Consider the following 25,451-nt stretch of genomic DNA (forward strand, 5'->3'; position numbering starts at 1 on the left):
ATATTCACATGCAAAAAAAAAAAACAAATATAGATTCCTACCTCACACAATACAGAAAAATTAACTCAAAATGGGTCACAGAACTAAATGCAAGAACTAAAATATAAATGTTTGTGACCATGGGTTAAGCAATGGTTTCTTAAATAAAGAAATGGCAAAAGCACAAGCAACCAAAGGAAAAAACGGGAGTATCAAACTTAAAAACTTTTGTGGTACAAATAATACCATGAAAAAACTGACAGGATAATCCATAGAACGAGAGAAAATATCTGTTAATCATATATTTGATAAGGGACTTCTATCCAGAATATATAAAGAACTCTTAAAACTCAGTAAAAAAGAAACGTAACCCAATTAAAAAATGGGCAAAGGATTTGAAGAGCCATTTTCTCCAAAGATAAACAAGTGATCAATAAGCACATGAAAAGCGACTTCTCTGGTGGTTTAATGGTTGCTAATCTGCTTGCAAATGCAGGGGACATGGGTTCGATCCCTGGTCCAAGAAGATCCCACATGCCATGGGGCAATTGAGCCCGAGCACCACAACTACAGAGAAGCCCTCTCACTGCAACTAAGACCTGATATAGCCAAATAAATAAATATTTTTAAAAACAGACAAAACAAAAAACTGAATTGTACACTTTAAATGGATGGATTTTATAGCATGTAAATTATATCTCAATAAGACATGTTTAAAAAAAAACAAAAACCTCAAAGCAGGAAGAAAACATGCTCATTTTTATATTTACAAGGCCCAACAGAGTGTCTGTTGAACCAGACACTTGTTGAACCAAGCTATTCACCAGACCTCTAAGGAATGGAGGAGGCTCACTCAGGCTTTTAGGATGGCTTGGCATCTAGAACAATTGTTTTGGTTGTCTCAGACAGTGAATATGGCTAAGAAGACTTTGATGATCATATGCAACGTGTTCAGAGTTAGCTTCCTTAATAAAGCAAACTACTGCTCCCATTGGCTGGTGGTGTCCATAAAGATCAACATTCCCTAGGAAAAAGACAAAAGACCCAAAACAGAGGTAGACAGAAAAGGGAAGAGAGCAGTAGAAGTAGCTGTGGTGATGATTATTAAAAGCAGTGATTCACTCATACAACCAATATTTAATAAGTTAGGTATCATTCTAATGCAAGAAATTCAGTGAAAAAGGAAAATAAAACCCCTGCCATTATAAAGGGCATGATATTATGGCGAGGGAGGTGAGTGGGGAAGGGATTAGAGAGAAGATACCAGGAAAGAAAAGATTATGGGAACTGAAAAGGCAGTGGAAATGGTGAGTCAGCACACTTAAGAGAAGTACTTTTTACTGGCCATGTCCTTTTTAACATGAATTGCTCTATCAACACAACCCTGAAGTATCATCTTCATTTTACAGTAGAGATTTGTCCCAGATCACACAGTAATCAAGTAAGTGGTAAAGGTGATATTGGATCTAGAACTTAAATGTATTGCAATAGCAAAGCCCATGGCTTTTCCACCAGATAAAGTAAATGTAGGTAGGGTTGGTCAAGGAGACCCAGGGGTCCTTCTACACCTCTACACCTATATAGATGCTTGAACGACCACATTGCACTTGACAGCATATAGGTTAGGAAATGGGGGTGTCAAAAAGTTAGCTGCTTTGTATAAAAAGTCCATTTAAAGAGCCAAAACAGGGACTTCCCTGGAGGTCCAGTGGGGAAACTAAGATATATGTTGGTGTGGTGTAGCCAAAAAAATAAACTTTTTAATTAAAAAAAAAAAAGAGCCACAAAATAGAGGCTACCACTCCTTGCTGCTGCTGCTGCTGCTAAGTCGCTTCAGTAGTGTCCGACTCTGTGCGACCCCATAGACGGCAGCCCACCAGGCTCTCCCGTCCATGGGATTCTCCAGGCAAGAACACTGGAGTGGGTTGCCATTTCCTTCTCCATTGCGTGAAAAGTGAAAGTAAAGTCGCTCAGTCGCGTCCGACTCTTAGCGACCCCATGGACTGCAGCCTACCAGGCTCCTCCATCCATGGGATTTTCTAGGCAAGAGTACTGGAGTGGTTTGCCATTGCCTTCTCCGACAATTCCTTGAGAAGATGCAAATACTACCTGCACTCTACCATAATGGCTCTAGGAGGCATCAAAGCATGGCACTGGCAAATGGCACAATTTAACAATTCAGAGTAGAGGTAGGGAGGTCATTCCCTAAACACAAGACTGCAGAATACAGTAGGGAAGCTATAGGATGACAAGCTAAGCTATAGATGTTGTAGCCTGTACATAATTACACAAATAACACCAGAGAAGCAGATATGTAGAAATCAACCAAGATATGGGTTGCAATCTTTCTTTACGCTAGGAAAAGGACAGACGCATAAAGGTTATTAACTAAACTCGAAAGAGAAAATGAACTTGTACATGATTTGAAAAGACTGAGGTAAGGAAAATATTGACAGATCAACAGAACACTGGCATGTCTTTCAGGGCTCTGAAGAATTTATTAAACTCTATTTTAGAGCTCTGGAGAATCTACGTGATACACTGATTAAATGAGAACACGTATACAAGTTCTACACAAGGTTCTCAACGAAAAGGTCTGAGACAAGTTTCGGGTTTCTTGGGTTTCTAAAGCCCAATGCTTAAGGAAAGGCAATACATTTTTAAAGCAAATGTAGTTATGTTTTCCAAAGGGCAGCTTCAGCTTTACAAGAAAAAGCTGATGGAGAATAGTAAAATCACAGTGCCACAAAACTAATTTGGGGGACTTTTCAGAGTACTCATTTTTTAGCATATCTGTACCCTGAACAGTTTAACAAGTTATGGAAACTCATCTGATTTTGAGTTGCTTGTCCAAGTCTATCCTGGCAGGAAGTAAATAATTAATAGTTTTAAGTCTAGGCAAAATAAAGGCAAGCTGACTTTTGGCTACATTGTTATATTGTGTGCCCTGGATTACTGTAAACAGAGCTAAGATAATGGACTAATATGGTCCCTTGTTAGAGGAAATAAAGACCCTGACAGCTCCGTCGCTTAGCATCTCAGCATCCACTTACGTTGCTGGTCCCACCAAACCTTGTCAGTTTGGGTAATTAAAGCTCTGTTTTCTTGCTCAAACCTCTAGTTTGTACTTTAGTTCCAACAATTAAGAAGCTAAAAACAACAACAACAAAAAAACAACAACAATTAAGAAGCTATCTTGAGTTCTTCATCTGGGAGATTCTGCCTGACTTCCTTCACGAGTATCAGTCCCGTGGGTCAAGGCTCTTGTCTCCTCAGGATGAGAATCTCACTGCTAACCCTCAATCTCCCATGGCTGGGTTGCTGTTACTTTTCTTCCTTTGTAACTGCCACCCTGAACTTCTCATTTCTGCTGCTAGACTCCTGCAAGACTACGTTCATCTACTTGCTAGATTATCCATCTCTTGCCTACTTCTGGCCCTCTGACACACCAACCTACTGCTACATTCCAGAATTCCCTGGTATCATGATCTAATGTATCTGGCCATGAAACCTCCCTGACACTGACTTACCACTTATCCGGATCTCCTCAGTTAACTGACCCCAAGACTTGCTTTACTTGGTCTTTCTGGTCTTTCAACCTCAGCCACGCTTGTTCTAGTCTCATTAATACTATCCTCCAAGTAAGTGTCTAGAAAGATCACCATTTCAGAACACTGCTTCTTAAACTTTAATATACATAAGAATCTCCTAGGGATCTTCTTCAAATGCACATTCTGATTCAGTAGGTTTGGGGTAAGGCTGAGATTCTAGCAAGTTCCCATGTGATGTGGTTGCTGCAGAGCCATGAGTCCCACTTTGAGTAGTCAATTTTCTAGAGTTGTGTTATCCAACACAGCTGCCACATGTGGCTACTGAGCACTCGAAATGTGGCCAGTCTGAACTAAGATGTATGTTAAGTATGGAAAAACACAGGCTTTCAGAGACTTACCACAAAAAAGAATGTCAATTATTTCACTAACATTTTTATATTTTGAAATGATAAAATTTTAGTCATAACTAGATTAAAAATATATAACTATAGTTAATTTCACCTTAAAAAAAAAAAAAAAAACCTTTCAGTAGGGACTTTTCTAGTGGTCCAGTGGTTAAGACGCCACACTTCCACTGCAGGGGGAATTAAGTTCCATCCCTGGTCTGGGAACTAAGATACCACATGCCTTGGCACAGCAAAAAAAAAAAAAAATCTTTTAATAATGTGGCTATAAGAAAATTTCAGTTAGATTTATGGCTCAGATTATATCTCTTTGGACAATGTGGTCTAGAGCTTTCAAAAAGTACTATACATTTCATCTGTTGTTTAGAACTACAAGCTAATGCAGGAATGACCTAACGTTTTCTAAACTGGTACTACTGTAGCTTTTGTATATCTCAGGAAAGACTTCAGATCTACAGGCTTACTTGGTCAACAAAGCTGCTTTAGGGACTTCCCTGGTGGCCCAGTGGATAAGACTCTGTGCTCGTAATGCAGGGGGCACAGGTTCGATCCCTGATTAGGGAACTAGATCCCACATGCCACAACTGAGAGCTGGTTCAGCCTATATAAATAAATAAAATAGCCTAAATAAATAAATGCTAAAAAAAAAACAAAAAACAAAGCTGCTTTATTGTTAGCAATTAGAGTCCACCTTCAGAAAATCCAATTAATGCTTGGGGGTATTTTTCTGAGCTTTCTTTTCATATAGATCAAGGTGTTATTCAGACTATAAAGGTATTACAGAAGCTACTTCATGAAAAGTTGATATATCACACAGGCATTATATTACAATTTTAATTCTAATATACCACTTAAAATACGGCTGCCTTTTCTGCTTGTCATATCCTCCATATTAAGAATTGCAAGCCTTTTTCATTCTCCTCTAGTTACCAACTTTATTTAACCTTCTCAGTCTCAACAGATGTCTTCACCTCCAACTTCACTGAGCTCAACTACCTCAACCACCCCTACTCTATCTCAAAATCTTTCTATAGAATTAATTTCCTTTTTCTTCATTACTGTTCACAAATAACAATTCTCTTTCTTGCATCCCTTTTCTATTTCAGTCCCTTCTGTCTCTTCTTTTTTTTTTCTTCTGTCTCTTCTTGCACCTTCTCTGTTTTGCAAGTATCTCCCCTCTGAGGGCTCCTTTCTCTTCTAGTACAGCTCCTCTCTATTAATTTATATACAGAGTACATCATGAGAAAGGCTGGGCGTGAGGAAGCACAAGCTGGAATCAAGATTGCCAGGAGAAATATCAATAACCTCAGATATGCAGATGACACCACCCTTAATGGCAGAAAATGAAGAACTAAAGAGCCTTTTGATGAAAGTCAAAGAGGAGAGTGCAAAAGTTGGCTTAAAGCTCAACATTCAGAAAATTAAGATCACGGCATCCAGTCCCATCACTTCATGGCAAATAGATGGGGAAACAGCGGCTGACTTTATTTTTCTGGGCTCCAAAATCATTGCAGATGGTGACTGCAGCCATGAACTTAAAAGACGCTTAGTCCTTGGAAGGAAAGTTATGACCAACCTAGACAGCATGTTAAAAAGCAGAGACGTTACTTTGCCAACAAAGATCCATCTAGTCAAGGCTGTGGTTTTTCCAGTAGTTGTGTATGGATGTGAGAGTTGGACTATAAAGAAAGCTGAGCGCTGAAGAATTGATGCTTTTGAACTGTGGTGTTGGAGAAGACTCTTGAGAGTCCCTTGGACTGCAAGGAGATCCAACCAGTCCATCCTAAAGCAGATCAGTCCTGGGTGTTCATTTAAAGGACTCATGTTGAAGCTGAAACTCCAATACTTTGGCCATCTGATGAGAAGAGCTGACTCATTTGAAAAGATCCTGATGCTGGGAAAGATTGAGGGCAAGAGGAAAAGGGGACGACAGAGAATGAGATGGTTGGATGGCATCACCGACTCAATGGACATGGGTTTGCGTGAACTCCAGGAGTTGATGATGGACAGGGAGGCCTGGTGTGCTGCGGTTCATAGGGTCACAAAGAGTCAGACACGACTGAGCGACTGAACTGAACTGAATACACAGGAAGTTAGTTTCTTTTTCCTGTACGTATTCTTTCTTCTCTTCATACCTCTGGTCCTATTACTTCCTCTGTCTGTAAAAGTGCCTTTTTCCACAGGCTCTCAAAGAAATGAATGTTCATAATTTAATCTGTCCTTTACACACTACAATACTGTGTATTCATTATTCCAGGTGATAGGAAAGCATACAGGACATTTCAGAAAGATTCTTGTCAAACAACAGTGAGAGTCCCAGCATTTAAAAGGTTAGTCTTCAGCGCCCTGTAACCTTTTCTTTACTTATTTTTTTGTGTGTAACCTTTTAAATACTGGGACTTTAAAATGTTTTACAAAAGTATTGATTACACTTCCCTGGTGACCCAATAGTTAAGACTGCCTGTGAATGAAGGGGATATGGATTTGACCCCTGGTCCCGGAAGATGCCACATGCCACAGGGCAACTAAACTAGGATCCCGCAACTACTGAAACCCACCCACCGAAACAAGAGAAGCCACCACAACGAGAAGCCCATGTACTACAACCAGAGAGTAGTCCCTGCTCACCACAACTACAGAAAGCCTGAGCACAGCAATGAAGACCCAGCACAGCCAAAAAAAAATTAGAAAATAAAAGTTTCTTAAAAAAAAAAAAATTGATCTACAAAAAAACTGCCCCTATACTACAGATAGTTTGAGATGCTTCCCTCTAGAGGCCACAAAACTAAAAATTCTTGAAGCAGCGATAAAGCCTTGCTGCCTTGGCACCTGACCAGGGAGACGGGCCTGAGGAATGAGAAGGAAACTGCTGGGAAGAGAGCTAGGCCAGTGGGCTGTCCTGGGAAAGGTGTGAGAGGCCATGGAAATGGCCTCTGGATCTTTACTGGGACAGCTAAATAGCAAGAAGAAAGTAAGATTCAGAGGAAGGAAGGGGCTGGCCAGCTGGCAGCCTTGGGCTCAGAGGATATTCCTCCAAAGGGAAGGTTTCCTCCAGTTCCAGTTAGTCCTTTTTTTCCAGTAATTTTTTTTCTTAATTTATTTTTAATTGAAGGATAATTGCTTTACAATATTGTGTTGGTTTCTGCCATACATCAACATGAATCAGTCATAGGTATACATTTGTCACCTCCCTCTTGAATCTCCCTCTCATCTCATTATTCTTAAATCAGAAGTTTTTCAGGAATTTTTAGGTTATAGTAACATTCCAAGCTGATGAAAATTATGAAATATCTTCCCAGAAAATTGCACAGGCCCATAGTTTTTAATATAATTGAACTTAAAATTCAATATAATTTTAGGAAATTAAAGAAAACCATTCAGGAGTCCTAAGTTACAAAGTTTTGAATTTAAAAATTTCTTACAGTATACTTAAGAAATTGATTTTTCCCCCTCCTGAGGATGGAGGGGGAGGCAGGGGTTTTGAGGTAGGAGCAAAGAATACTTTGCATCATACAACCTTTTACGCTAGTAGACTCATTACCATGGACATAGCTTTCCAATTAAAATAGAAAAAAAAACTTAAAAACAATTGGCATTCAGGGCAAGTCTCAATCATAGTTTAACATCAGGGAAAGGAGAAAACCCTTGTTCTACAAAATTACCTACCAAACTTTTCTGAAATTCTTCTATCCAAGAAACATATCCATGGACTTCCCTGGTGGTCCAGCGGATAAGAATTCGCCTATCAACGCAGGAGACACCAGTTCAATCCCTGGTCCAGGAAGATTCCACATGTCACAGCGCAACTAAGCCTGCACGCCACAATTACTGAGCCTGCGCATCCTACAGCCCATGCTCCAAAACAAGAAAAGCCACCGCAATGAGAAGCCTGCACATGGTAACTAGAGAGGAACCCCATTCACTGCAATAGAGAAAGCCCAAAGTGCGGCAACAAAGACCCAGTGCAGCCAAAACAAATAAATAACTACAAGGAAAAAAAAAAACAAACCCCAACTGGCTTAAAAAAAAGGAAACATCCATTCCAAAAGAGAAGATCCTTAAAAATATAACTTGAATCACTGGTATGAATGAATTTCAGCCTAAATATAAACCTATATCAGATTCTCTATTTTCATGAGGATTATGAAGCAGGCAAACACTGAACCTTAGAGGTCAGAGAGCAGAAGGACATCCAGAAATGAACAGAAAGGAGAAAACTGGGACAGTTGAAACACAATTTGCTAATTTCACAATTGCCTGCAATCTGCTTCCACCCTTGGACACAAAAAACAAACAGCTCTTCAAAGTAATTTCATATCCCACTAGATAAATGTGCCAATATTGTACCTCAAACTATGGCTACAAGCAACTTACAATTCTTTTCCACATAATTGAAGAAGCTAAAGCTTCAGTAGTTGTTTTCTGTATTATGAAGAATAAGTACAAAAGCTAAGGATGGAGCCACATAAAACATTCAAACTTACTTGCAAAATATGTGGTCACACTTTGTAGAGACAGGCTCTTTGATCAACTCCAGACTAGAAAGGTGGGAGGGGGGAGAAAATAAACAAAGGTCAGTAATTCATTTAAAAATAAGTGTATTCTGGGGTCCATTAACCCTGGTGATACAGTGGTTAAGATTCTGCGCTCCCAATGCAGGGGACTTGGGTTCGATTCCTGGTCAGGAACTAGGTAAGATCCCACAAGCTGTGCAGCGCAGCCAAAAAACAGATAAGGATTTTTTAGTATAAACATGAAGCTATTATTACTCCTAAAAAATAATTTCCTTAACATCATCTAATATAAAACTAATGTCCCAATTTCCTTCACTGTCTCATAAAAATTTAATCATTACATCCATTTAAGTCAGGATCCAAACAAGATACACATCCTGCATTTGGTGGATATGTCTCAAGTTTCTTTTCATCTACAGACTTCTCTTTTCCTTCCTAGTCATTTATTTTAAAAACTAGGTCATTTGACCTGTAGAATTTCCCAGATTCTGGATTTTGCTGATTATAACGCTATAATATGGTTTAACTTGTCCCTCTAATCTCTACTTCCTGTAAACGAGGCTTGATCAAAACCAGGTTCAATTTTTGGCGAGAACACTTTACAGATGGTTCTGTGTACTTTTATTACATCACTGCAGGAGGTACATGATGTTTGGTTTGTGATTACTTTGTAAGAACACTGTAAAAAACCCTCACTGAAGAAAATTCAGAAAACAATACACTTACAAAAATAAAGTCTCCAGAAAAGAAAATATATCATCCAAATTGCCATCCCTGCCCATCTAACCACAAAATTTCAAGGCACTCCTGAGATTAATTCATTTAACAATTTATTAAGTATTTATTGTGCTTCTCCTATGTGCAAGTACTGCTCCCAGAGATAGAAATACAGCAGCAAACAAAATAAAGACTGCCCTCATAGAACTTACATTCTAGCTGTGGTAGATAGTTGGTTGAGAAACAAAGATATATGGGAATAGTGCTAAAAAGAAAAATAAACCAGGATAAGGGGAAAGGGGGTACAGTGTGTTGGGGAGAGGGGTGTATACACAAGGTAGTCAAAAAAGGTCTCATGAAAGGGTGACACTGGTGGACAGCTGAGCAATGTGAGGAAACCAGTTGTGCAAGGGTTGGAAGAACATTTCAGCAGGGGAGCAGAGAAGACAGTCTCCGAGCAGGACCATGCCCAGGGTTTTTGAAGGACAGCGAGTAGGCCAGGGGCCAGGATAGAATGATTAAGGTGGAGATACTACTGGAAGAGGTCAGAGATGTAGCTGGGGGCCTGAGTAGGGAGGGACCTACAGGCTGTTTTAAGTCTCTGGTGTTTATTCTGAATGAGTGCTTCAGAAACTGATTTTTGGTAAAGTCCAAGCAAAGCATCAAAGAACAAACAGGTAACCTGTGTATGTGATAGGAATGTGGCTCGTTAAATATTTAACATTTTAGAAAGGGATGACAAGAAAAGTTGGGGGACAATAGTCTCTTGTGAAGGTTCGGTAACATAACTCTTGCAATCATGGGGTTTCCGACGCAGCATAGGGCAATGAAAAGAAAAATACCAGAGTAAGTCAGAAGACTGGGTTTCTACTGCAATTCTCTTTGTTAGCAGAGTGATCTCAGGCCAACCACTCTACCTGAAGCTCAGTTTCCTTCTCGGTCACCCACTCTACCAATGTCTTAAGGCTATTGTGAGAACAAAAGTAAATGCTACTTGTGAAAATGTTTACAACCTGAGATGATTTGTACCAATGTTAGTATTATTATTGGCACTGAATGTGATTTTAAGAAGAAAAACAACTGGACAAAGAGAATTCTGATTTGTTACCAAATCATTATTCCTCAGATAGGCTAGATAGCAAAAGAAATTCTCAGTAAAAGAGAAATTGGATTTAGCTATGATACCAGATGGCTTTCATTCTCACCACTGACTCAATATTGAAATAATTATATTTCAGTATGGTAATTAAAAACTAAGCTATACAAACATACTGTAAACACAAACTTTGAACAGATGAAAATTCCAATATGTAAAAAGGTAATGACTGATGAAGGAAAAGCCTGGAGAATGGGAATGAAAGAAAAAAAAATGTAAATGTTTTCTTCTAGATCATGATCAGAGTAAATGTTTACTATAAAAGTGATTTGAATTTTTTAAACATTCTTCAAACCTGGAAATATTTTAGGCCTACTTCTACATTTTGAATGTAAATTACTAATTACATTTTAAGCTTCCAACATGGTAAATAATTGGAAAAAGCAGCTAGGTTAGGTTCGAAATACAACCATACCAACCACTAGGATACACACTTTAGCAAACTCTTCTGAAAGTCAAAAAATTTATATATTCATGTAAAAAGTTAGAAAAAAATACCAATTATCAGAAATAAATGCCAATAGTGACTCAGAGGCCAGCAGAAGGAATTTCAGCTTGAGACCTCAAAGAAGATGGAAACCTACCCTACAGCTAACATAAGTAATACTGTTTCCAGTCACAATCAGGAATCATTTATTAAAACATAACTGAAAATTGTAGTTCTGGGCAATGTTTAAAAAAAAAATGAACTAAATATGATTCCCAGCCTACACGTAAATGAGTTTAAGGTTTAACAACAACCAAGAATAGTTTTAGTTTAAAAACCCATGTCTATGTCTAATAGAAAACAGATTGAAAAAATAAAAAAAGAGCTGGAAAATACACAACAATTGACTGATAATAATATTTAACATTAACTTTCATTCTCACGTCTTTAATTTTTACTTTATCTGAGATTTTTAATTGATGGATTAATTTGCCAGAATGAGAAAGAATATAATATTATGACTGAGTCTCATGGAAATTGTAAAGTAAATGGACCCAAATACCATATTATTAAGGACTTTTTGATCACTCTCTGTAATTATCATGAGTAAGTTTTATGCTGTTTCAAAAGCAATTTTCCCCCAATTGTCATTTCCTGCTTTCCTGGCTCTGATGGTTCATAAATTTGGCTGTAAAGCTCATTCAGCTTGGGTTCTTGTTTAGCTGAAATGTTGAGGGGCAGGAAAGCGGAAGGTAGGTTACTTATAAATTTTGTTTCTCTCTGAAAACACAACTTGCATTTCTCTCTTTCTTGACTCCAAATATGAAAAACAACTTTCATGAAGAACAAAGGAAAGGTGCAACTTTCCAGATTATTTTTTGAATAATACTCACCACTATCACCATATTAAAAAACTCAACTATATCAAAGAACGAATTTAGTTTATTAACACCTTCAACAAATGTTGACTGAGTGGCTATTATGTCCCAGATGCTGTTCTAACTACTGATGATACAAAGTAAATAAAACAAAAAACCTCTGCCCAGAGTTTATATTCTGTAGGGGTTGAGAAAAAGGATAAATTATACAGAATGTCAGGTAGTAATGAGTTATGAAAAAATTAAGCATTATGGAGGAAAAGGGGATAGAGTATGTTGAGGGTGGGAGTGTTTCAATTTCAAATTAACACTGTCTGCCTCTTTGAAAGATGGTATTTCCATCAAGATTTGTGAGCCATGCAATTACTAGAGGAAGAATGTTGTAGGCAGAGGGAGCAGCAAGCAAAAAAGCTCAGACACAGGAGAATGTCTGAAGATCAGTGAAGAGGACAGAATGACCAGAGAATAAGAGGAGAGAGGGTAATCAATAAACTTTCTAAATTTCCTTTCTGGCTTTTCACCAAGAAATTCTGAGATATGGTTTTTAATTTATTTTATAGATTTATTTTAATTTATTTAATAGATACCATTGAGACCATTTAGCCTGGGGTTCATAACCTTTGTTGTACCATAGACTCCTTTCGGCAGCTGATAAAGCTCATGAATCCCCTTCTCACAGTAATGTCTTTAAATACATAAAATACAAGATATAAAATTTCATTAAGAAACTATATAGGAATATAGCTGTATCTATAGGCCTCCAAGGGTCGTGGAGGGTCAGTAAGTTACGAGCTCCTAAATCTTCACAAAATAACTTTCTGAGGTTGAAAAAAATATTCCATATCTTGACTGGGTTACAAAGACACATACACTTATCTAAAGTCAAAGACTTGTACACTTATGTTTTCTGCATTTCACTGTATGTAAATTATAAGCCTTTAGAATTCTGGTCCCCTCCTTATATTGTAGATGAAGAAAAACAAAGGTTCACTCATAATGTCTAAGAGTGGGGAGGGGCACAATAGGATTGGGGGGTGAGAGGTGTTAAGATAGGCTACAAGGATGTAGTACATTGGGATGGACAAAAAGTTTGTTCATGTTTTTCCACATCATCCTACAGGAAAACTGAATGAAGTTTTTGGCCAAACCAACACAACATAGGGAATATAGCCAATCTTTTATAATAACTGTAAATGGAGAGCAATCTTTAAAAATTGTACAAAAAATAAAAATTGTTAAATAAATGAAGGGGTATAAAAGTCAAAGAAACTGGCTAAAGGTTTTGAGGACTTGCAGTATTCTCATTTAAATATACAGGGCTAATTTCAGCCAAAGGTTCTCCCAGGACATACCCACTCACTGACATCAAGCATTTGTGATTTTATATTCCCATTATCAATTATGTCCATTCCAAGTGATCAAGCTGATTACAGAGCTGGATGAAAACTCCAAATATCACTTAAGCTAAACCAGATCCCTGGTTCTACATTGGTAGAACCAATCAAGACACTTTGTGGACATTCAAGACAGGGAGCTGTGTGTGCTGAGGTGACAGAAAGGGAAAGGGAGAGCCCAAGTGGAAAAAACGGAGAAATTTTCTATATTCTTAAAGGTCTTCAGCTAAGAAAAGCAGCAACTTTAATAGCTTAATCTTAACAAACGTTAACAATTTTTCTCCTTACCATCTTAAGGTCAATTCCATTCATTTGCATAGGATATATTGGATATTCAAGAAGAATCTCAAATTAATAAATTTTCAACTTACCATATTGGACACTCTAAGATTTTCTGCATAGCATTGAGGACATTTTGTACTTCTTCAACATGATCCGCAGATAAATCCATTTCTTCGTGTTCCAATGAACTAAATAAATCACTTAAAAATGGTTATATAAACAAGTTTAGTTTCATTAAGTGTTATTTAAGATTGGAATGCTTTAGAATCAGACCATAGAACTAATGACCAAAGCCTTATTTTTTAAAAAATTCTAAACGTTTTGTGTAATTAAGACCATTTCAATTCTGTTTGTGCATATCTAGCCTCCAACCATTTCCTTTTGATTTTTTTTCGTTCTCCAAGAAAGGGAAAGCCACAGTGGGGTGACTGACTGGGTGAGTGATGTACCCTCCTATTTCTCCAATCATCACAGTTGTTTTCTTTCTCGTCCTTAAAATAAAAATCAACACCAACCAACGCTCCTAGCCCTGTCCTTCCCCAGATTTTCCCACTGGCCTACACTCAGGATTCTCCTCAGAAACATCGGTACCAGCAGCATCTGGGCCTATGGAGGCTCCTCTCTCTACTTCCTTCTGGCCCCTTCACAGAAACTCACAAGAATCATGTTCTTAAGGGCTCTGCCTCGCACAAAGGCCTTTCTCTTCCTCTTCCCAGATACAGTCCTGCCCCCGTTTTCCCTCAGGGTCCCTTTCTCAAATATACCAGCTCGTCTTTTTATACCACGTCGTCCCCCTCAGGACCCATCAGGATTCCCCCTAGGACACACCCTGCCCCCGCCCTTATCATCTGCACCTCCCCCTAGATCCCGTGACCCACAAATAGACCCTTTCCCCACGACTTCCCCAGATTCAACATCTTAGGCTTCTCAGGTTCCACCTTCCGCCCGCCCCCCGCCCGATAACATCCGTCTTGCTCGCCTTCAGGAGTCACCTCTCCCCGGCTCTCCCCACACCTGTTTACTGTCCCAGAGCACCCCACGGGCCGCTCTCCCTTCCCCACCGTTCTCTCACCTTTTACCCAGAACAAGAGGTCCGGGCTTCCTAGGCCCAGAGGCCCAGTTCTCTGAAAGAGCCCCCGGACAGTCCTGGGTCCCGAGAGCTCAAACCGCGCAGTCTCAGTTTCAACTAATCCGTAATTCCCGCGCTTTACTGTTGCCACGGAAACCGGCGGCTGCCGCGAGCGAGAGCCTCTCAGAACGCAAGAACCGGACACGTAACTAAACGGCGGAGCAGAAAGTGCTGAGTCTCTCGGGGGCTCCCGATTGGTTATCCATTCTTTCCCCATTTACGTAATTAGAAAGAGACGGAAGAGACCAAGTTCTCCCGGAGTTTTCTAATGGGCGCCCTCCCTCTCACTTCTACGCTTCCAGTTGAGGGTTATTACGTCACAGTAATTGCTGTACTAAGGTCGAAATCGCTCCCTGGACCCCGAATATGAGCGCATGATAGTGCCTAAAGCAGTCGCAGGAGAGGCCCAGCTCCCTCACCCTTTCCGCCGCAATGGGAGTTTCAAGTTTAGGTAAATAGGGTTGTGAGGGGAAAACTACGATTTCCAGCATGCATTGCGGATCAAAAGGCCTTGGCCACAGTGTTCCTTGGAAACTGTAGTCTTATGGAGAGGAACTTCCGATACGGGAGGCAGACACGAGTCTAACAACTCAGTTGATAAATTGAAGAGCTTCGCGCTTTTATGCATGTCAACAGATATGGATTGGAGTGTTATGTTTTCGTATATCGAGTAAAGAACCTACAAGTCCTAGTAAGACTACAGTCCCCATCCAGCCCCGCGAATCTCCAGCAAGTCGTTCTCTAAGGTCGGTGACCTAAAGAAATGCAACGGGCGCGTTTTTTACCTGGGAAGGGGAAATCATCCGGGGCCCCGGCCCACGGCTGCGCACTCCCAGTTCCGCCCCTGTGCCCCGTGTTTGTTATTGTTGTGAGGGTCAAGCTCCTCTTGCCCCGCCCCCGCAAACTTATCTTCGACCAATCAGTGGGGCTGTAGTTTTGAGGGACACTTGGTAAGAACCAATCATCTTGTCGAAAACTCAGATAACCTGGGGACTGGGCCCTGTCTCTGTCCGCCATGTTAGATTCACTCCGCAGGGGATAGCAGGAGAGCTGGCAGCGTAAGGTTCTTGCATTGGCCTTCGGCAGGCGCCCCCCGGGGGCGGAAAGCTGGTAAGGAAACAACTGAGGTTACCTAGGGGTGGTGTCACGTCTCACTGAGAGGACTTGGGGAAGTTCACGGGAGGAAGCCTCCAAAGGAGAGGGGCGATTTCTTCCGTGACTTGGACAACCGATCTTTCAGTGGCCGGATGGGAGAGCCGTTCGTGTTCTGAGGGGCCGAGGGGGCGGATACCACCGGAGGGACGGAGGGTCCGTGGTTCAGAACTCCTAGCTTCTGGTGAAGGACGCCGAAACTCCCCAGGACAAAAAAGGCCTGGGCAAAGGAAACGAGAGAGTCCTCGGGGTGGTGACACTGTCTTCGGGACAAGGAGTGCTAGCAAACGATAACTGGAAGACTAGGATGAAGTCTGCAAGAGAAAAAAAAGATGACATTGCCCATACAGCTTCCTCACTCCCCCTCATCCCACTTTTGGGGAACCTCACAAGGAAGTCTCCTTGTTCAGGGACCTCTGGTATTGGAAAGGCACCGTTTTTCCTTTTTATGGAACACACAGCTTTCAGGTCACACATTTTAACTCCAGGATAGGCCTCAGGTGGAGACAGTAATCAAAGCTCAGGTTCCAGGTCAACTTCATTAAAGGGATGTTTGAGATCCTGGAAAAATCCACTTAGAGGAAAAGCTGACTTGTGCCAGGGAAAGCTGAGCCAGAGCATGAATTTAATATAATCCAGTTAATGAAAGGTGAAGGCCCAGGCCCCAGCTACCTGACTTGACTGACTACAGTGACAGAGGACACTAACCACAGCTTTGGTATTTTCACAAGTTGAAGACTAATGCTCTTGCTGAAAGAATTTCACATCCAAGGCAAATAAATAGGCGACTCTTTATGAAGACCAGGCTATAGTCCAGCTAAACTAGAATCTCCCACTTCCTGTTTTCACCTCCCTAGTCAGCCAGCTGGATGAGCTCCAAAGTATCTGAACTTATTTCCAGTTGTGTAATTTGAGAAAGAGGGAAGAAGGTTAGCTTCCTTTTGGATTCTCAAAAGTGTGGAATTGTGTTTCTCAGAAGTTGAAAACTGAGAAATGTGTTTTAGAAGATCCAATTGGCAGAATGAATTAGTCAGTCACCCCGATTTTTTTGCCCAGGATTCTGGGGTGTTGACAAGAGTTTTGTCCAAATTTTAAGGACCCCAAGAATTACATTCTGGGGATGCAGCAGGATTGGTGCCAGAAACTATTTTGATAATGCTCTTGGCTCTAGGTGGAGACAGAGATTGGAAAAAGTTGGGGGATGTTTGTGTTTATATTTACAAAAAAATCCCCCCAAATCCCTGATTCTCAGAGTTCAAGGTCCTTTTTAATGACAGTCTCACAGTTGTATTGTTTCACAGGGCAGTTCATTATACTGTGGAAAATAGCACTATGTCACATTCTGAAGGCTGATTTATATAATAATAACTTTCATGTTTAAGTACTGTTTTCGAAGAACCAGCATACACATTTTTACTTAATCCTTATGATAGCATTGTGAGGTTAGCAAAATGGAGATCTCAGGCTTATTTTACAGGTTCAGAAACTGAAGCTCAGAGTTTAAATGACCTGCTCACACTTACATGGCTAGTAATGTGCCAGAGCTGTCTGGAATCCAGCTCTTCTAAATCACTTTGCTCCCTCCCTTCTTCACTGTAAACTCCTGAGACTTAATCTTGGTCCTCTGCAGTGTCTGTGCCTGGAGCAGAATCTGAATCTGTAGATGCTTAGTCAAGATTCATTAATGAATATGTTTAAAAAAAAATATGAAACATGAAAAGGCTGTTCTTTTACATTACAACTTACGTTTAGATTTAAACTTTTTTATAAAGTCATAAAAAACAGTCTAACAATTTGTACGTAAAATTCTTTGAGAGGTAAAACCCTTAATTATTTTATGGATAAAATGATGGCTGTCAAATAATCCAGTAGAAGGACTTCCCTGGCAGTCCAGTGGTTAAGACTCCACGCTCCCAATGCAGGGGACAAGATTTGATCCCTGGTTGGGGAACTAAGATCCTGCATGTGGCATGATGTGGCCAAGAAATAAAAACAATAATAAAATAATCCGGTAGGAAAAGGGCATTGCTATAACAAGATTAGTTCTGAGTTGCTGGTAATTATGAAGACAGTTGATGGGTCTTTCAGGGGTCATTGTATATTTATCTCTTTTCTTTTGTAAAGGTTTAAATTTTCCCATAATAGTTAGATTTTAAACATTAGTTGACTATAGTCAATCCATATTGGGGGTATGGAAGAGTATAGATGAAATGAGGGTAACTTTGAGTTGATCATTATAGTTAGATCATCACTATTCTCTACTTTTGTGTATATTTGAAAGTCTCCATCAAAGAAAAAAGTAGACTGCCCCTCCCCCCAAAAAAAGAACTTGAATAAAGGATGTTGAGTGCTACACCTGTGTAGTTTCTTGGCTAGTGTTTCAGCCTCTAAATTGTTAAAATAGATCTAATAGAGACCCTAGGTTGCTCAGTTTAGGAAAAGGCATCTTTTCCAAGAAAAATGTATTAGAACATCTCTTTCAAGCTTTAGGAATATAAATTCCCCAAGGGTAGAGTCCTACCCTTACTCATCCTGGCATCCTACTGGTAGATATGTAACAGCAGGTATGTGTTTAATTAAGCAGTCATCATAAAGTTCATAAAATCCAAAGGATTTTACAAATGTTAGATGATTTCTATGAATGTGACCAAAATTTACATTCTCTTTGCAAACATATGGCAATGAGATTTGTTTTAAACCACTTATTAGACTGTAAATAGCAGAAGAGCAGGGACATTATCTTCTCATCCACTGCTGTGTCCTCCTAGCCTAGCCCATATTAGGTCCTCACAGATACTAGCTGACTGAATGTTTATGCATTTACAGAACCTGTCTAATGTGTTTTCTCTCCCTCACCCATCCTGTCTTCTCTAGCCCCACAACATGGAACCACAGGTTACACTAAATGTGACTTTTAAAAATGAAACTCAAAGCTTTCTAGTTTCTGACCCAGAAAATACAACTTGGGCTGATGTGGAAGCTATGGTAAGTGTTATTTTGTTTTGTTTCTTCATCCTTTAAGCAGGAATATTTTCCCCTAAAGTAGTTATTTTTAGCCATGCTTCTTAGCTGTAAAGTCTGTCATACTTACCATTTCTGAACCTTTTGGAAAATAATTTTTGTCAAGGGTTCGGTGTTCATATAGATGTACCTGATAGAGGAAACAAATTCATCTTGAAGAGTTTAGAAAGGAAAGGTAAAACTATTTTTTTAAGTGAAATAGGACTTAGAAATTCTTTCCTTGTAGATACAGCCTAAGGAATGAATTGGTGTGGGCCCCACCCTAACCAGGCCTCAGGTTAACATTCTCTTGATTGAGAGCAGATAGGTTACTGTGGGTTTTGAACCACCAAAGATACAATTTGTGTTTCTCAAGATCTGATCAGTTGCTTTTATTGGTAGGTCAAGAGGATGAGTGTCTCAGAGTTGAGCAGGAAAACTGCCACAGATGTTCACACAGCAGCTCATTCTGTTCCTTTTGTTGTTACTGGTAGTGCCTTTCCTCCTCTACGTTTGCCCTTTGTTCTGTTTTTGTTTGATTTGCGATAGTAAATGTTTTACTTCCTGTGTAACTGTGTTTGTCTAATGAAACGCTTTGGTTAAAAACCTACTTTTACCAGGTTATGTGTTATGGTAAGACATGGTGGAGAGACCTCAAAAGATGATCTGATCTAGTCCTCTGTCTTCCGGGAAAGATTTCTTTATATTTACTTATACTGCCTGGACAGATGATTATCCAGAAAGTTGGAGCTTGTTTGTCAAATGATCTGAAAATCAAAAACAGCTGTCTTTTTTTCCTAATAGTTAAATGGGCTGACAGCTTGCCTTTTTTCTTTATGGTAAATTTTAAATTATAAAAGTATAATATATGCCTGTTATAAGAAATGAAACAATCCAGATATATATAATGAAAAGATTAATATCCCTCCACTCCCCTCACCCTTCACCCACTATTTCAACCTCCTTAGGAGTAATCAGTGTTAACAGCCCTGTATGTACTCTTGGTTGCGGCATGTGGGATCTAGTTCCCTGACCAGGGATCAAATCCAGTTCCCCTACATTGGGAGCGTGGAATCTTAGCCACTGGACCACCAGGGCAGTCCCTGTCCATCCTTTATATTATGATTTCTAGGGTTCTATTGCAACCTGCCTTTTTGATAACTTGATCATATAGTGTGAACATTTTATTTGCAGGTAAAAGTTTCGTTTGATCTGAACACTGTTCAAATAAAATATTTGGATGAGGAAAATGAAGAGGTAAAGTATATTATAGTACCCATGACCAGGTATCCAGAATGAGGATCTTATTTCTCAAGAGGGATATGGTGTTCAAAAATATCAGAGTACTGTTTATCTCATTTGTGTAAGCATTTAAATATATTTGATAATTGCATGTTCTAAGCCAACTTGTGGCATCTGAAATGGAGTTGAGAAATAGGAAAGCAACATTGAAGAAGAAAATCTGAGAGATAACTTTTAAAACTACATAGTGATCTTATGTTCAACTATATCACAAGCTGCTATTTAGTCTATAATAATAAAAAATAATGGCAAACCCTCATTGAGTGCTTATAACGTGTCACACTAACAACAATACTATATGTGTATACACTATTATCATCATTTCTGTTCTACTCATGAGGAAACTGAGGCACAGTTTCAGTAACCTCGCCTAAAAGAGCAAAAACTTGGAAGTAGTAGAGTTAGGGTACCATTCATACCCTCTGATACACATACTTCATACTTTCTGGCTCCAAAGCCCAGGCTCCTAGCCACTATACCATGCTGCTTCTCAGTGGACCTAAAATAAAGGTAGATGTAATAGTTAAGCAATAAAATTAATTATTCACAGTTAGTTCAGGTACTGGAAAAGTGGAACCGCTAACCTAGATTTTGCATGTGTCCTGTGAGGCTGGATATGCTGAATTGCTCAGTTGATGAGAGGCTTATAATTCACTGTTGTTTTTTTTACTTACAGGTATCCATCAACAGTCAAGGTGAGTCCCTAAGAAAACCTATTGAGCTTTATTTAAAAATCTTAATCTGATCATGGGCATTAGTCTTTCCATTTACACTCAAATCTTGTTGCAGTAATAGAGTAGAATTTGGGATAAATGCACTCATTTACCCATGGGCATTAGATTCATGGCAAATTTTTATTTTTTAGCAGTTTTTGTGTGTAGGTTGGTACCTTGATTGGACCCAAAGGACCTCTTTAATGAGAGGTTCTCTTATATTTAAGATGCTAATCTTTTGAAAATACACTTCCCAGTTCAACACATTTAACTTGTTATCCTGGTATTGCTTTTTTCCTTGACTTGGTGTATGTGTTAAAGTCCATGTATAAATAAGATGGTTGTTCAGAACATGGTTGCATTTTCCATAGGAACAATGTTATATTTTTAACTGGCTGAAATGATAGTATTAACATTATCCTTGAACTTTCTTGAGTCCTGAGCTTTGTTAAACCTAGTGTAAGGGAACTAGATTGAGTTTTTGTAATTGGAAGGCTCCGGTAGCAAAGAGAGAAGGATTTAAGTGGGAGAACTAATCTGCAAGTAGCTTCTATTTATGACAACATGAGAAGGGAGTTTGTCAGCTAAAAGGTAGTAGCTGTTTGTGTATAACAATTGTAAGCTAAAAATTTTTTTTTTGTAAGCTAAGAATTTTTAAAAGTAAGAATTTACTATACTTAATTGAATCTTTTGGGCTGGTTAAAAAAAAAATCACAGTATGTATTTTTGTCCTTCTAGGAGAATATGAAGAAGCACTTAAGGTAATGATTATTTCATCTTATTTTCAAATAATTCAAAAAATATTTATGGACTAAAACTTGAGCCTGAATTCCGTTAGCCATGGAGAGAAACTAGTGACTGTAAACACAGCAAAACCCATTTTTAGGGAGACTGGGTTGAGTTTGGCATACCACGCAACAAAAGGTACATCCTAATGTAAAGATTCTTTCTGTTGATCATGGCATCTCATATTGCTGATCTCGAAGCCACCATCCTGGCATTTCAGAATTCAAAAAACTCCGGATTGATGCTTTCTGATTCATACTTTTCATCTCCTTCCTTCACTTTGTTCCCTGTAGAATATTACACTATAATGTGGAAGAATTTAAGGTGTAACCATGCAGTTACAACTAGCCTCTTGTTTGTCAGTGATCAATGAGAGCATTCCTCAAGGTCACTTATTTAAGGTGTGCTAAGCTGACGTTTCATTGACTATCCTTTTTGAACTTCTAATCCAGATTAAGTCATTTTCCATATCACTTTTGGTCTAGGGAGAGAAGAAAGGAAAGGCAAGATTTTTTTTTTAAATCAGGAGCTGGATTTACCCTTCCCAGTTCATGGTCAAAACTGCTGTTCTGGGTGCCACTTGTTTCAAAAATTTAGCCAATTTTTTCTTGTTTTTTTACTGAGAAATCTTTATTTCCCAGCCAGTCTCTTGGTTTTAGATATCCATGTCCTCTCCTGGTTTCTCATAGTTGAAATACCCATCTGTGTTAAGAATTTCTCATGCTTTATAATTTCTCTCTGCCCCAGTTTTCATGCGATCTTCCTGTTTGCTCTTTGCTTTTAAGCTGTTCTCACATGATGTTCCCTAACACCCCTTTACTGTTCTTCAACTCTTCCAGCTTTTCAGTTTCCCAATTCTCAGAAGCTACAGTAGTTTCACTAAAAAAGTCTTTTTAAAACTTCAGAATTCCTCTACCTTTCCCACATTCACTATTTTACCCATTCAGTCAGAAATCTTGGATATCAGGAGTCTAGAGTTTATATAAGCCTGTCTTGCCCTAGGAAGCAAGACTTCTTTTATATGCATAGTTTTTACATAATTACTATATAATACTTAAAATCCCACATTTATATTTTGACACAGTTTCATTATACTTGTTTCTTGAGCAATTTTTTTCACAGACTCTACCAAGTATTTTAGAAAAAGCTTCTTGGTTTCTGGCCTAGAATAGGAGTTGACAAACTACACCTGGTGAGCTGGTTGTGTCTGTCTGTGTGTGTGCGCACGTGCATGTGCGCATCAGTTCAGTCGCTCAGTCACGTCCAACGCTTTGTGACCCCGTGGACTGCAGCACTCCAGGCTTCCCTGTCCATCACCAACTCCCGGAGCTTACTCAAACTCATGTCCATTGAGTCGGTGATGTCATCCAACCATTTCATCCTCTGTCGTCTCTTCTCCTCCTGCCTTCAATCTTCCCAGCGTTGGGGTCTTCTCCAGTGAGTCAGTTCTTCGCATCAGGTGGCCAAAGTATTGGAGTGTCAGCTTCAGCATCAGTCCTTCCAATGAAGATTCAGGACTGATTTCCTTTTGGATGGACTGATTGGATCTCCTTGCAGTCCAAGGGACTCTTCAAGAGTCTTCTCCAATACCACAGTTCAAAAGCATCAATTCTTCGGTGCTCAGCTTTCTTTATGATCCAGCTCTCAAATCTATACATGACTACTGGAAAAACCATTGACTAGATGGACCTTTGTCAGCAAAGTAATGTCTCTGCTTTTTAATATGCTGTCTAGGTTTGAAAAGCTAGAAAATATAGCTTTTCTTCCAAGGACCAAGCATCTTTTAATTTCATGGCTGTGGTCACCATCTGCAGTGATTTTGGAGCCCCAAAAAATAAAGTCTTTCACTGTTTGCATTGTTTCCCCATCTGTTTGCCATGAAGTGATGGAACTGGATTCCATGATCTTAGCTTTCTGAATGTTGACTTCTAAGCCAACTTTTTCACTCTCTTTCACTTTCATTAAGAGGCTGTTTAGTTCTTCACTTTCTGCCATAAGGGTGGTGTCATCTGCATATCTGAGATTATTGATATTTCTCCCGGCAATCGCGATTCTAGCTTATGCTTCATCCAGCCCAGCACTTCACATGATATACTCTGCATATAAGTTAAATAAGCAGAGTGACAGTGTACATCACCTAAATGTACTCCTTTCCCAATTTCTCTGTTGTTCCATATCGAGTTCTAACTGTTGCTTCTTGACCTCCATAAAGATTTCTCAGGAGGCAGGTCAGGTGGTCTGCTATTCCCGTTTAAGAATTTTCCACAGTTTGTTGTGATCCACACAGTCAAAGGTTTGGTATAGTCAGTAAAGCAGGAGTAGATGTTTTTCTGGAACTCGCTTGCTTTTTCGATGATCCAACATGTTGGCAATATGATCTCTGGTTCCTCTGCCTTTGGATAAGGCAATGGCACCCCACTCCAGTACTCTTGCCTGGAAAATCCAATGGATGGAGGAGCCTGGTGGGCTGCAGTACATGGGGTCGCTAAAAGTCGGACACGACTGAGCGACTTCACTTTCTCTTTTCACTTTCATGCATTGGAGAAGGAAATGGCAACCCACTCCAGTGTTCTTGCCTGGAGAATCCCAGGGACATGGAAGCCTGGTGGGCTGTTGTCTATGGGGTCACACAGAGTCCGACACGACTGAAGTGACTTAGCATCCTCTGCCTTTTCTAAGTGTGTGTGTGTGTGTGTGTGTGTGTGTGTGTGTGTGTGTGTGTATATATATATATATATCACTTAAAAATTTTTGTGAACATTGTATTTCATCTGAATTTAAATGATAAAAGTATTATACCTGTCACTCAACTAAAAGGTTCTTTCAGTTCTTCAGGCTAGCCTTCCTTCAGAGGTAAATAAATAAGAAATAGATCACCTCACGCCTGTCAAAATGACTATCATCAGGAGGGTCACAAATAACAAATGATGGCAGGTCTGTGGAGAAAAGAGAACACTTGTACACTGTTGGTGGGTATGTAAATTTGATGTGGCCACTATGAAAAACAGTTTGGATGTTCCTCAAGACACTAAAAATACAACTACTGTATGACCCAGCAATTTTACTCCTGAGTATATATACAAAGGAAATGAAGATACTAATTTGAAAAGATGTATGCACCCAATGTTCACAGCAGCATTATTTATACTAGTCTAGATATGGAAGCAACCTAAATGTCCATCAGCAGACGAATGGATAAAGATGTGTACACACACCCACAGTAAGTTGTTGTTTAGTTACTAAGTCATGTCTGACTCTTTTGCAACCCCATGGATTGTAACCTTTCAGGCTCCTCTGTCCATTAGATTTCCCAGGCAAGAATACTGGAGTGGGTTGCCATTTCCTCCAAGGGATCTTCCTGACCCAGGGATCGAATAAACATCTCCTGCATTGGCAGGTGGATATCACTGAGCCACCAGGGAAGTCCAGGAATACTAGTCAGCCATAAAAAAGAATGAAGTTTTGCCATTTACAATAATATGAATGTAGCTTAGTGAAATAGATCAGGAAGAGAAAGGCAAATACTGTATGTTGTCATATATGTGGAATCTAAAAAGTAAAATGTGAATATAACAAAAAAGAAACAAACTTACTAATACAAAAAACAAACTAATGGTTACCAGTAGGGAAGGACAAAAAAGGGTTAGAGGATTTAGAGATGCAAGCTATTATATGTAAAATAAATAAGCTACAAGGAATGGAGAATTTAGCCATATCATATTTTATCATAACTATAAATGGAATATGATCTTTAAAAATTATGAATTACTAGGTTATATACCTGAAAGTATATAGTATTATAAATCAACCATACCTCAGTTAAAAAAAGAAAGGAGGGACTTTCTGAAGGTCCAGTGGTTAAGCCACCACACTTCTGAAAGAGGGGGCTCACGTTCAGTCCCTGGATGGGGAACTAAGATCCCACATGCCCTGCAGCTTGGACAAAAATAAAAAGTGAAAGGAAGAAGAGGAATCATGTATTTAGATGTAATTTGTTTTTATAAAACCAGTGTTTGAACGTTTTCAGTATAGCTTAGCAGTCCAGTTTCTGTTGACAAATTTAGTTC

General features: G+C 39.3%; 2 protein-coding genes across 21 annotated transcripts in view; one reads left to right on the forward strand and one right to left on the reverse strand.

Annotated features, from left to right (window-relative positions):
• BRCA1 (BRCA1 DNA repair associated) overlaps positions 1-15,304 on the reverse strand; it is a 71,828-nt gene extending 56,524 nt beyond the window's left edge. For 6 of the 16 annotated variants that reach the window (XR_011562091.1, XM_070773546.1, XM_070773545.1 and 3 more), the window contains exons 1-4: positions 15,217-15,264; positions 14,375-14,580; positions 13,392-13,502; positions 8,419-8,472 (exon numbers count right to left, since the gene is read on the reverse strand). Coding sequence is in view for 10 of the 16 variants with exons in the window: in XM_070773546.1 (XP_070629647.1) it covers positions 8,419-8,472; positions 13,392-13,471 (134 nt within the window). In the remaining 6 variants the exon portion in view is untranslated. Of the gene's footprint in view, positions 1-7,600; positions 8,116-8,418; positions 8,473-13,391; positions 13,503-14,374; positions 14,581-15,216 lie in introns of those variants that run through there. The other 10 variants (XM_070773553.1, XM_019981059.2, XM_070773552.1 and 7 more) reach the window with 6 other exon arrangements.
• NBR1 (NBR1 autophagy cargo receptor) overlaps positions 14,826-25,451 on the forward strand; it is a 29,027-nt gene continuing 18,401 nt past the window's right edge. For 4 of the 5 annotated variants that reach the window (XM_019981060.2, XM_070773554.1, XM_070773555.1 and 1 more), the window contains exons 1-5: positions 15,387-15,541; positions 18,458-18,568; positions 19,778-19,840; positions 20,562-20,580; positions 21,337-21,359. In XM_019981060.2, coding sequence (XP_019836619.2) covers positions 18,467-18,568; positions 19,778-19,840; positions 20,562-20,580; positions 21,337-21,359 — 207 coding nt within the window. In that variant the 5' untranslated portion in view covers positions 15,387-15,541; positions 18,458-18,466. Of the gene's footprint in view, positions 15,178-15,386; positions 15,542-18,457; positions 18,569-19,777; positions 19,841-20,561; positions 20,581-21,336; positions 21,360-25,451 lie in introns of those variants that run through there. The other variant, XM_019981061.2, reaches the window with a different exon arrangement.

The sequence above is a fragment of the Bos indicus genome, chromosome 19 (genome assembly GCF_029378745.1).
Source record: "Bos indicus isolate NIAB-ARS_2022 breed Sahiwal x Tharparkar chromosome 19, NIAB-ARS_B.indTharparkar_mat_pri_1.0, whole genome shotgun sequence".
NCBI lineage: Eukaryota > Metazoa > Chordata > Mammalia > Artiodactyla > Bovidae > Bos > Bos indicus.